The 11,939-nt window shown below is 42.2% G+C and overlaps 1 protein-coding gene across 1 annotated transcript in view; it reads left to right on the top strand.

The window, feature by feature from the left end:
• Nucleotides 1-624: 624 nt before the first annotated feature.
• pdlim4 (PDZ and LIM domain 4) overlaps nt 625-11,939 on the top strand; it is a 52,415-nt gene continuing 41,100 nt past the window's right edge. Inside the window, exon 1 of the mRNA XM_073479319.1 lies at nt 625-889. Coding sequence (XP_073335420.1) covers nt 788-889 — 102 coding nt within the window. The 5' untranslated portion in view covers nt 625-787. The remainder of the gene's footprint in view (nt 890-11,939) is intronic.

Genomic DNA, 11,939 nt, shown 5'->3' with positions numbered 1-11,939 from the left:
TTAAAATTCTGACTTTGAATGTCTTGTCCAAAACTACATAGTGCCCCTTTAAGCACAGTATTCGAGTAAATGTACTTAGTTACATCAAATCACAGCTTTTGAAGGTGCACTATGTAGTTTTGGGGAAGAAATTTAAATCAGAAGAGAAAGATCTTCACTGACTGATTTTTTTTTTTTATGCCTAAACAAATTAAACTTCACGACTGAATAAACTGAATAAACAAACTGACCTTAAAGGAGGACACAGTTTCATACTGTTTTACTTTGTTTATATGTGGCGGACCCTGCCACCTTTCTAGCTTCAGATGGAGTTCTGGGAGTCCTCTGAGAACAGCTGGTTAATAAAGATAATTATTCTTCAGTTCACACTATTACCTCATTAATTAAAATTTTAAAATTAAAACTACATAGTGCCCCTTTAACTCACGTAAAGGACCTGAATACTTCCTCCAGCACTGCTGATATCACCGCTGTCCCACCACCACCTCCACCCCACCCCCGTGCTGCAGCTCCGTCCCCTCCCACTCCGCAGCCTGCACAGAGCGGCTGGAGGCGGGCGGGACGGCCCGTCATCACACGTCAGAGGCGGCTTGGTTATTTAAAGTTGAATCGGCGGAGGAGGACAGTTTTCTCAGACGGGACGGCGTTGCCTAGCAGCTGGGCGGAGGACTCCTGCTACACTTCACGTTGTGTGATTTCTCTCTGCTCGGACTCTCCCGGAGCCTGTCTGTCTGTCTGTCTGTCTTGACTGTCATCTGTCTGTCTCTCCTCGCCTGTCCGAGTCGATATGCCCAACATGCCGCAGACCGTGACGCTAAAGGGACCCTCTCCGTGGGGCTTTCGGCTGGTGGGAGGACGGGACTTCAGCACACCGTTAACCATCTCCAGGGTAGGTGCATCATTCACTACAAACCACAGCTCACACTTTTTACCAGCTACAGTCGCACTCTGTTAGCCGGCTGGAAAAAAAAACTTGCTCAATTAGGAATGAATTAACTTATATTAAGAGGTCGTCGAGGTTTACTGCCTCTCTGAATGGATGGACAGCAGCTTTACTCTTAAAACCTCAGACGGTGCTGTCTAATTCCTGGCAGCTTAAGGTGCCAGCACAGTTTAGTGAGTCATTGCAACTGGCTGACCATCAGTTACACTGTGAGCCTTCAATAGAGGCCAGAAAAAACACAATATGGTAGTATTTATTTCAAAATTCCCCCAAAATGATGCTCAGAGTTCAAGGGGTGTCCTTAATGTTGAAATAAATAAATACATTCCACTCTTAATGTGTGAATGATTTAATTTAAAGTGACTTTTTCCAATTTCTGTCAGTCAGGAGGCTCCTGTGGCTTGCTTTATGATCACGATTACTGTGTTATTATTGGGCTAATTAATCATTAATATCCCTGGTGGTGGTGGTACTATATATATATTTATATATGTATATATATATATATATATATATATATATATATATATATATATATGTTCACAGAGCTTGGTGGGTGAACTTTCCTGACCCTCAGAATATGGGTCAAGAGTCAGTGTGCTGGCAGTGGATCTGGCAGTAGCCAATAGTTCATCCTGGCCAGAGTAAACACAGCCCGGGCTGGTCCTGCTGCAGGGCTAGCAGAAGGAGCAGGAGAGAGAGGGGGGGTGGGGGGCTCGCTGACATTTGTTTTTCATCAGAGCTCATTGGTGCTGCTGAGGGATTCCAGGTGTTGTGCTCAGCTGTATCACCAGCCCCAAACCGACCCTTTAACTACAGGGCCCTCGCACTTCAAACCAGAGGTGTAATTTTTGGATTTACAGCCGGCGATTAACGACTTTGAGAGGAGCAGAGGAACCCCTCGAAGGTCACCTGAAGTGCTCTCTCTTTTTAAAACCTCACTATACATCCCTAAGAAGGGGTGTTATGCAATTGTGAGGCAAGAGTTTGTACGGCTGTCGGTTTGTGGCTTTAAAGACTCACTTGCTGACTTGGCACTGTGGCCTTTCCAGGTTAAAGTGAAAGGTAACTGAATTTAGTAACTTTACTTTTCAGGGTACTGACCGAAAAGTCACAGCGAGTCATGGCAACACTCTGCAATATTTGTAATGTAGAAAACAAAGCTGACCAGGACAAATATTAAATATATCTAAGCTGAAGAGTGTACCTTGTTAGCCAGTAAGCCAGGTCCCCTGTAGCAGCCACAGCTAACGTTAGCATGCCTGCAGCCAGTGCTCGGTCTTGATTGGTGTTTCCCAAAGTTTTTTTCTTGAAACCATGGTTGATCTCTGACGCTCTACACTTTTTTAGTATGTCTACTCTTGGAATGAAACCAATCACATACTAATTACAGGGAAATATTGCAGTATTCAATCACTGCTGTAGTGACAACAACAACAACAAAACAGACAATACTGGTGTTTCTTCTTCTTCCTCAAATTAGGTAGGCTAGATGGCGCAATGCCATATTACTGCCCTCTTCTTGTTATTAATGACATTTATTTATTACCTGCATCAAAGGGGTTATGTTTTCGGCTGTGTGCATTTCTTAGTGTGTTGGTTTGTGAGCAGGATTACACAAAAACTACTGAACAGATTTCCACAAAACTTGGATGGAGGATGGCAGGAATTTTTCCTTACTTTTTTTTATCATTGTGAGAAAAAAAATCAGGATTATTTAGGTTGCCGATATCTATGAGGGAGTATTAAAGGGGACTGTTAGGCCTTGGCGCCATTTTATTATTTTAGAATATTGTGCTGGTATTCCATGAGTTTCTTCATTAAGTCCAGGTATCCAGGTTGAGTAAAGTGCACAGAATAAAAAAAATCTTTTCCAGCTGCTCCAGGTCTTTGAAAAGCTTTACTTTAAAGCAATGTCTGACGTATTTGATGGCCTTTTTTTTCAACTGAAGTGACATTTTTGCTATTACCCAAAAAGGGTACCTATACCGAATTCCAAGCGCCAGTACTGGTACCCAACCCTACCAGAAATCAAACCTGGCATCAGTAGACTCAACACTCATCGTACCTGAATGTCTTCCTTTTGTTAGAAGCTCAAATATTGTCAGTGAAGTCAGCTTTTTGTGCCCCTCATTTCATTCTTGATCTTCGTGTTGGAGTGTCCACCGTGATTAGGACCAGAATTCATTTAGAAAAAGGAAAAATCTACACAGCAGCATATTGCATCTCATGGATTTCATGCAGAATTTGAAGTCGAAGCGTGCAACTTCAGAGCTTGTAATGCATACCTCGCTAACTTATTTTACTATTTGCACAGCATGTTTTTTCAATATCAATCACAATTTCTGTATTTTGCCAGTTCACTGGGTGCATATTTGCATGACTGCCAATATGAGAGCCATGGCATGCACAGGGGAGCCTTTTGCATTCTGAACATAGTGTAACTCAGCGGTGATGGCATCAGTAAAATTAATTACAGGTTGCTGTTTACAGTACACAGCAAAAAATGCAATAAAAACCAGCGCTCACAGTGAATCGTCTCTTGCCAGAGTGGATAGGGGAGTTTCGGCTAATTCCTAATTCTTGGCTTGAAAATTAGAGAAGGAAACAGCTGGTGAGATGTGAGCATATTTATCAAAATATGTAATGTCAGAGGCATAAATACACAGTCTCTTGGCAGTAAGACCCAGCATTACTCTGCCTCTTGAAGACTTCTTTTTGCTTTCTACCAGCCATTGACGTCACACGCTCTGAAACATCCGCTGACAAGACAAAATGTGTTTTAATGGCAGAGCGCGACGATTGTTTTATTCTGCCGTCTTATTCTGGTGATAAGAAATGGAAATGGTGGGAAAGAAATCCTCACGGGAGCTGGTTGCATGTTGAGTTTGAAACAAGATGTGATGCATTGCTGCTGATGTACTGGAGTATCTCCTTAACTGGCTATTCATCAAATGCTTGCTGCATTCTTGGTGTACAGTGCGCGCCCAAGACAGCAATTACAATGTGTTGGATGGTGACACAGCGAGAGATAGATGCAGGGAGAGGAAGAGGGGGTAGTTTATGTCTTAGAGTATCCACAATGCCTCTTTAGGGGACATTTTAGTGCCTTGTAAATCACATACAGTCCAGAACTGTGTGAATGGAGTAAGAGTGTGTGCTGGATCTGGATTACTGGTCAAGAAGAGAAGGTCAGGCTTAAGACAAGACCTCAGTGTTTGACCTCATAGTTGTTTTTTAGTGCAGTTTGCATGACTGACAGATCACCACCCCTCTTCCTCCACGTCTTCCTGCATATATAAAAGTAGATGCCATGAAACACCTGCACTTGGAGTCAGTGAAAGTTGTAAATACCAGAAAACAAGTCCTGATGGCAGCAGCTGGTTTTCTGGCTTAAGGTGATAATGTCCCAGGATAAGCCCATTAGTCCCCTGCCAGCCCATTAGGACTCCAGCCAGTTTATGGCATGTCTGCTTGACTCTGGAAACGTTTGCCCTGTAGTGTATGTGTGTGCATGCAGTGGTAGGTTGTTAAATGACTTTACGAGCATGAGAAAGAATGAGGGTCCGAGACACAGAAACATAGTAAAGTCACTGATGTAGCTGCAGAAGCATTTAGAGAGGATGCGTTGAATATGGCAGCTGTGGTATAAGCCTTTTTGTAAATCGATGTCAAACGGACGTGCAGGCGGGAGGTGACGCAGGAAGCTTGTCAGTCCTGCCAACTGGCAATCAGTCGTTTTCTCGACAGGAATTCGCAACTGAGTGTTGGGTAAATAATGACCTGTGCAGTGCACAGAACCACTGTCCAGCTTCCCTTTTGACACCTTTTTACTGTGTCCATGATGCGTGCTGTGTCTTGCCGATGCGTGATGGAAAATGCTTCGTGCAGCTTTCAGGCAACTTTTGTTTGTGAATTTAGAGGTTTTGTTTTGCACAGGCCACATTCTTGAAATTGCATTTTTTGTCTGTTGGTTGTTTGATTTATTATTCAGTTAATGAAATTTGACAGAAAAGTGAAAAATGTTCTTTACAAGTTCCCAAACCTCAAGATTACATTTTTTAAAAAGCTTGTTTTGTCCAACATGAAGTCCAAAAGCCAAAGATTATAATGATAAAAAGCGACGGAGAAAAAAGAAAAGAATCTTTTTAAAACTAGTCAGATGGAAAAAATGGCACAACATTTTTGAGCTGATTCAAACCAGAAACTCCTTGTTATAAATTGTCAGTTTAGTGTAGTCGCAACTAAAAAAAAGTTTCATTATTGATTGATATAATGAGTATTGCTGATTGGCTAATAGTTGGGTCTAAATTATATCAGAAATAAGCAAAAAAAGCGTGAATTCGTAATAGCTGCCACCAGGTAGCAGCCACACGTTCATTCAAATGTGCACAGCCTCACAAATATGACAAAAATTGTGTGTGTGTGTGTGCATGTGTGTGTGTGTTTTACAAGGTTTGGCCATGTTTCGTAAATCCGTTGAGAAGTTGTGCACCCTTCTGTAAAAGGCCCCTCCCACTGCCACTCCCCCTTTAGCAGATCGGCATGAACACGCACAGGTGAGCTTGATGCCAAATTTCGACCTCCTCGGGTGAAAACTGCGGCAGCCAAAGCCAAAGATTGACAGAACAACCTATAAATCTGAAAATACAGATTACGGTTTCCCAAAGCCCGATGCAATGACTTCAAAGTGGTTGATTTATCTGAAGATCAGTCATAAATCAAATATGTTTGATCAATTATCACTTAAAAGAAAGAACAGAAGCTCCCACAATTTTGAATCTAGAAGTAGGGAAAGATGACTTTAACGGTATCAACGCAGAATTTGAAAGCTCTTCTTCAAAAAGCTCCACGTTGTTGTTTACTGCCCCATCTGTAGCTCATTATGTCCGCCGAGGAGGAAATGTTTTCACTGGTGTCCGTTGGTCGGTCGGCTGGTTTGTTGGATAAAGGAAAGAATCCAGGAATCATTTCTCAACTTTAACGTTGCAAGATTTCCAAAAAGGTTTTTATTTCCCCCAACATTTCCGACAATTTCCAATTTGTAGTGAGTTCAATTTGATGCGGATCCGAATAACAATCTGGATCTGATTTAAAAACGTTTTGTTTGATATTGGATTAGGCTTGAATTAATTAAAGGGGACTGTTGGGCCTTGGTGGAGGTATGCACTCTACTGAGGGCCATTGTAGTTGTAACAATGAGAACCCTTCTCTGGGCGAGTAGCGATGAATCGATCTCTACACATTGTGGACAGATGGAAGCACTACAAAGACCATAAAAACTTTCAAAAGACACAGTCATATCAAGTCGTATAATTTCATGTTTCTTAAGATGATTTTACAAGGGCATTGGAATCACATTTTGAATCAAAAGCAAATATAACTTTGATTGCATTAGCAGCTACACATCAAATGTGCTGAGTGTCCTTTGTACCCTTTAATCTCTCAGTGTGCGTCCGTCCGCCACATACCAGAGACGGCACATGTGACCTCAAAGCCACATGGGCTGTTAAACTGGCACTGCTGTAGGCCGCTCTGTGGCAGCGCCTTTTCTCCAGGCTAGGATTACAGATGCTACGAGCTGCATCTCCACAGCGAACCGAGCAGAAGATAACAGATGGCGCTCTCGAAGAATTTCCTGTTGTCAGTGAAGCTGATGAGGAGTTCCTGAAACAGGAGAACAATGCGAGTCCTTGGGTTATTGCTGAGCTCTTCCTGCTCGTCTGGTTTATCTGATGGATGAAACCGAATCTCTGTGATTGATGAGCAGATTCCTGGTCATTTGACACCAGAAAGTTTTTATGCTTTGTTGTGTATTTATTACATTTAATAAAGCATCCTGCAGATCTTCTCTTGTGGTATGAAGTGAAGTTTATTCAGTCATGTGCTTTTTCCCCGTGAGCTCATGTTGTCTAAGTATTGCAACAAACACGTGTTTTATTGAATTTATTTGCTGTAAATTATATGAAATGTGACTTTTGTGATGCTCTTATGATCATGCACAACATATTGAAGCGTGACGTCAGTGGAACCTGAACAGAATCATTACTAATCCGATTACACATCAGGTTTAAAAGGACTGCTACGCACTTTTTGATGACTACCATTGATGAGTAATGTGATTACTACATCCTAGAGTTACACGAATGGATTACAGGCTGCAATTAATTGACACGCGTCTCTCCCATTTCCTCGTGTTCTCATTACAGTCTGCAGTTTTGCGCATTGCTCTTGGCAGGTTCAGTCCCTTTGTCTCAGTGTGATAATCACACACCAGTCAGAACCTCACACCCCAGGCTATGTAACGGCTCTCCGTCACGAAGGTCATAACCATGGTTCCTATCGCAGGTCCAGCAAGCAAACAAAGGCGTCTGACACGTTGCCAGGAGTTATTACTCTCTCCGTTGCTGAGCCTCAGAGCTCCCACCCAGCAGACAACGTCTCTGTGGAATTCGCAGAACATGTACGAGTGACAGATTCTTCTTGCATAAGGCTCATAAATACCAACCAGGAGGTGATGATTCGGTGAGACAGCTAGACGTCCAGATTACTCATAACTGCTGTTTCAGACGTTTTTAATTACACTCTATAACATGGTCGTTGAAAAGTTCTTAAAGCAATGACCAACATATTTTGTTCAGTTTTACTTGAGACATTTCACCTGCAAACCTGCTGTCTGACCTCTACTGTGAAATATGCAGTATAAGAAGGAGGAGGCTGTGTCCAGAAGAGAGAGGCTGGGAGATCACTTAAAGTCCTCTGAATTGACTTCACATTTGAACCGGTACCAGTACCTGGAAATGCTAAGCTAACATCAAGAAAGACAGTGACATAACTACAACTAATCCAACTAGCTAATTAACCGATGAAGGTCTCGATGGAGGGTTCAACTTCATTGATGCTGGCTGCTGGCACGCTAACGTTAGCTACGGCTGCTGCATGGGACTTGGCTATTAAATGCTTTTAGCTTGTCACGGGAGTCATAACCATGACAGAAAAATAGGCGCAAATTTGCAATTAACTGGGCTTACTGGTGCATTGAACACAACAGCAGACCTGTGTGAGAAAGTTCAAGCTGTATGAGTGTTGAGCGGTGGGAGGGATCGACAGAGCCTACACCGAACATGATTGGCTGAGAAGAGGTCACGTGAGACGGCGGATTCAGTCAGTTTTGCTGCAACGAAGAAGGCACTTTTCATTTTATGACATAGATCTCAGATAAGAAAGAAAGACATCAGACACAGTGATGACATGACAGAAGACTTTGCCCTGAGGCTGATGTCACGCTCCAGTGAAAGTGTTGCTGCAGCGTTTATCTCATACTCGTCTTCGCCGTGCTCTTGTTTCACACAGAAAAACACAAGTGCCCGCGTTGAGACCGCACATTCATCAGGCCTCAGCGTGCCACACGATGACTCTGTGTGACATGAGGCTGTCATTTGCTAACCGCTATATCTGTTAGCAATTAACTATGTCACTGTTTGTGGAGAAGCCTCTTATGGAAACGATGTGACTGTTTAGATTTTCCCAACAAGCAGTGAAGTTGCTTTCCGCACCATCAAATCCATCATGGTCACATCTTACAGCACCTTTAGAACAATGAAAAACAGGTTGTGCAACGCCGACTGTGCATTGTTGAATATGAAAGTGAATGTCTGAAGTCTTGACAGTTATTGATTAAGATTCTTTCAAGTACGTTAAAAGTTATGTGATTTCTTTCTGCTGGTGGTAGCGTTCACGGCTGTTGATCTGATTGGTTGAAGTTGACAGTGATAAACTGATGGCCCAATCACCTGCCAAGTTTTTTTGGCCCGGTGTTATCCAAACAGTTCCTAGCAGCTTCTTTCCAGATGGTTTTGTGAAGAAAAAAAATGAAACAAACCATCCAATTTTGGTTAAAAAATCTTATTTTTAACAAAGTCCCCTGATGTCTGCTGCTGCTCAAAGACGCTTTATTGTGTGAAAACAGGATTGATTTCATTCCACATGATTTTAAGTTACTATTTCTAGCAAAGTAGGCCAATTTTCTGGAGTTTATTGTCTTTTTCTCCACATCCACAGTGGTTTAGAAACCACTTTTCATCATTCACAACAACTTTGGCTCCATCCTCTACCTCAGCCGAGATGACTCTTGATTAGCCGCAGTCACAAACTCACAAACTTGCCATTTTTGAGTTTTTCTTCTCAACAAACAAAGCCAGCAGAAGTGTGCCACTTTTGTTTGTTACTGCCAGCGGTTTCGTGTGAGTAGGAAGACAAAAATAAAACCTTGTTTTGGTCTTCAAAGCCACTAGAGTAGAAACCTAATTACAAAATTACATTCATCGTGAAGGGTCCATAGATTTAAGTCATGACATCACGCTGCATCTGCAGTGTAAATATAGCAGATTGTGATTATGTCTGCACCACGTAACTCTACACCATCCTTACATTTCCTTACAGACGGGAATGTTTGTCCTCCAGTGACGACCTCAGTCGGGCCATTGTGGCACTTGGCATACCACTGCATGTGTGTGTGTGTGTGTTTGTGTGTGTGTGTGTGAGTCATGCACTACTATTCATGGCTTGACCCTGAGGTGATATAACTCACTTTCTGTGTGTGTTGGGGGTGCCTGAACTTCAGTCCACTGTGACGCAGCTCAGGCACAAACCCAAGACACACACACACACACACACACACACACACACACACACACACACACACACACACACACACACACATACACACACTCACACACACATTTAAAATGACGAGGGTAAACTTTAACCTCTAGTTAGTGACTGTCAACAAAAGCACTGACCAATAAGAATCACTTACATTTCCCATCGAAACAAAAAGGGTTATTTCTGCTTTTCCTTCTTTAAAAGACTCAATCTTCAACTAACTTTAAATTCCTCCTGAGACACACACACATTTTCACACATTTCCCACAATGCCTCTGACCTCTCAGTTTACCGGAACTGAGTCAGGAACATCGGGGCGGTCAGAGGCTGTAAATTAGGAATTCCACATCTGAACCACACGACTCAGCTATTAGTGCTTCATGGAGCGTGAACTTGTGTGCCTTCGCTCTTAAAACGCTCCTCCCACGTAGCGAAGCTGCTCCCCTTGCACAAACAGATCCTCTGTCTCTGTTTTTGTTCCAAACTTTTAGACAATTGTATCTTAATTTAGCTTGGATTAGGTTACTGTGAGTGAAGTAAGTGTTATTTCAACACATCTTAATGTGCAGCTGTCAAGGTGAGAGGCATTACAAGCACCAAGAGAGGTATTTGCTTATAAACTTGGATGACAGGACAGAGATTAATCACCCACGCTTGACATGCGAGGGGTTCATTACCAGGAAAATCATCCTAAATCTTCTCCTCCCTGTGTATTTATGGATGCAGGTAGTCATTTTAGCCTTTTAGCTCTCAGACATGTTCGAAAGTGCTGGAATCTGAACATCCACCTGGTTCAGACTTGTGAAGAAAGCTGATAATTCTTCTTTTTATCATTTACATTCTCGCCAATTCAACAACCAGCCAGAGGTATGAAATTTAAGATTTAGGGAAATTGTTCCAAAATTGGACTGACCTGCTGCAGCTGGGCCGAGCTAGTTGGAAATTAAGCTGGTCTGCTGAGGGGAAGTTAGACAGAAACTAGCAGGACATTGAAATGGCATGATAAGCAGAAGTTGAGCAGAAACCGGTTGGAAGTTTCCTGGAAATGTATTGAAGAAATCACTATTTATCAACTGCTTTTTCATATGTTTCTTGGTAATTACCACCTAGTTAGCATGAAGTTTATGAAGTGACCTAAATGAAGTGTTACCTAATAATCTGTCAAATAAATCTGAAACTATGATTATCAATTAACTTCTCAGATTCTTTTTTTTTTAAAGCAAAAATGCCAAATATGTAATGGTTTCAGCCTCTTAAATCTAATGGACTATCATCTGATGTAATCCAGAAGCCCAGAGATCTTGAAATTGATTTGAAAAGTCGTCATTTACACCCGTTTTTTAAGACGAAATCCTCACTGTAGCTGCTAAGCTACAAGCATTAGCGCACGCCCCCGTCTGAAGCAGGTGCACAAGGTCCACTGAGGGTGTAAATAACTTCTTTTTAAATCACTTTGGGATCTCGGGGCTTCCAGAGACTTCGATAACACCAGACTAACTGTAATGAGCCATTTTATGTTGTTGTTATTTAAGTCTTCACTTGTTTAGGAGAATGCTGCAACTCTGTCTTGCTGTGAAGCTCCAGAAATGTTTTATGGACTACGAAACTTCACCCAACTTTCCATCAGCATGGGAGTGAGGAGATAATGACCGAATTTTCATCTTTGGGTGAAATGTTCCTTTAATCAAATATAATTTTTACAGCCCTATTAGGCGGTTCTCCGTCTTTGCACTTTCAGCCAGTTGCCGTCGCTGCTCGTGGTTCTGTTTATAAAAAACATGACCATGTTGCTATAACCTTACTTGAGGCTGTAAATGATGCGGTGCCGTCGGGCTGCGACAGAGAGTCGCAAATCCAACAGCTTTAAACAATATGAAAATGTCAAAGTTTATTTCTTAAAATTCTGTCAAAAACATTGTGAACATAGAAATGGCACCCAGCTGCTGAAGAACTCCTCACATTTAATGGTTGGAAAACTAATACTCGCGTCTTATAGCTTGACAGCATAAAGATGACCGGAGACATGATGACAATTGTTCGCATTTCATTACATTTTTGTTTCATTGCTAGTAAAGAGCGGCAGCTTGCTGCCAGATGACAGTGACTGTTTTACTGTGGATGTCTCAGAGGATTCGACTGGTACTTTCTCCTTATTTATGAAGGCCAGTTAGAGGCAGGCCTGGAAATAGCAGGGAGATTGTGTGTGTGTGTGTGTAATAATGGAAAATTGTTATCATATGTTACTTAGTGTGTCTGTGAAGGTGAAACACACCCGCCCTCCTCCCCCTCCTCGGCCCTCTGCCTTCCCGTGGGGCTCGAATGTCCTCAGACC

This window comes from Pagrus major, chromosome 13, assembly GCF_040436345.1.
Source record: "Pagrus major chromosome 13, Pma_NU_1.0".
Lineage (NCBI taxonomy): Eukaryota > Metazoa > Chordata > Actinopteri > Spariformes > Sparidae > Pagrus > Pagrus major.
Note: the sequence above shows the minus strand (reverse complement) of the source record. Positions and strands in the feature narration are given on the sequence as shown.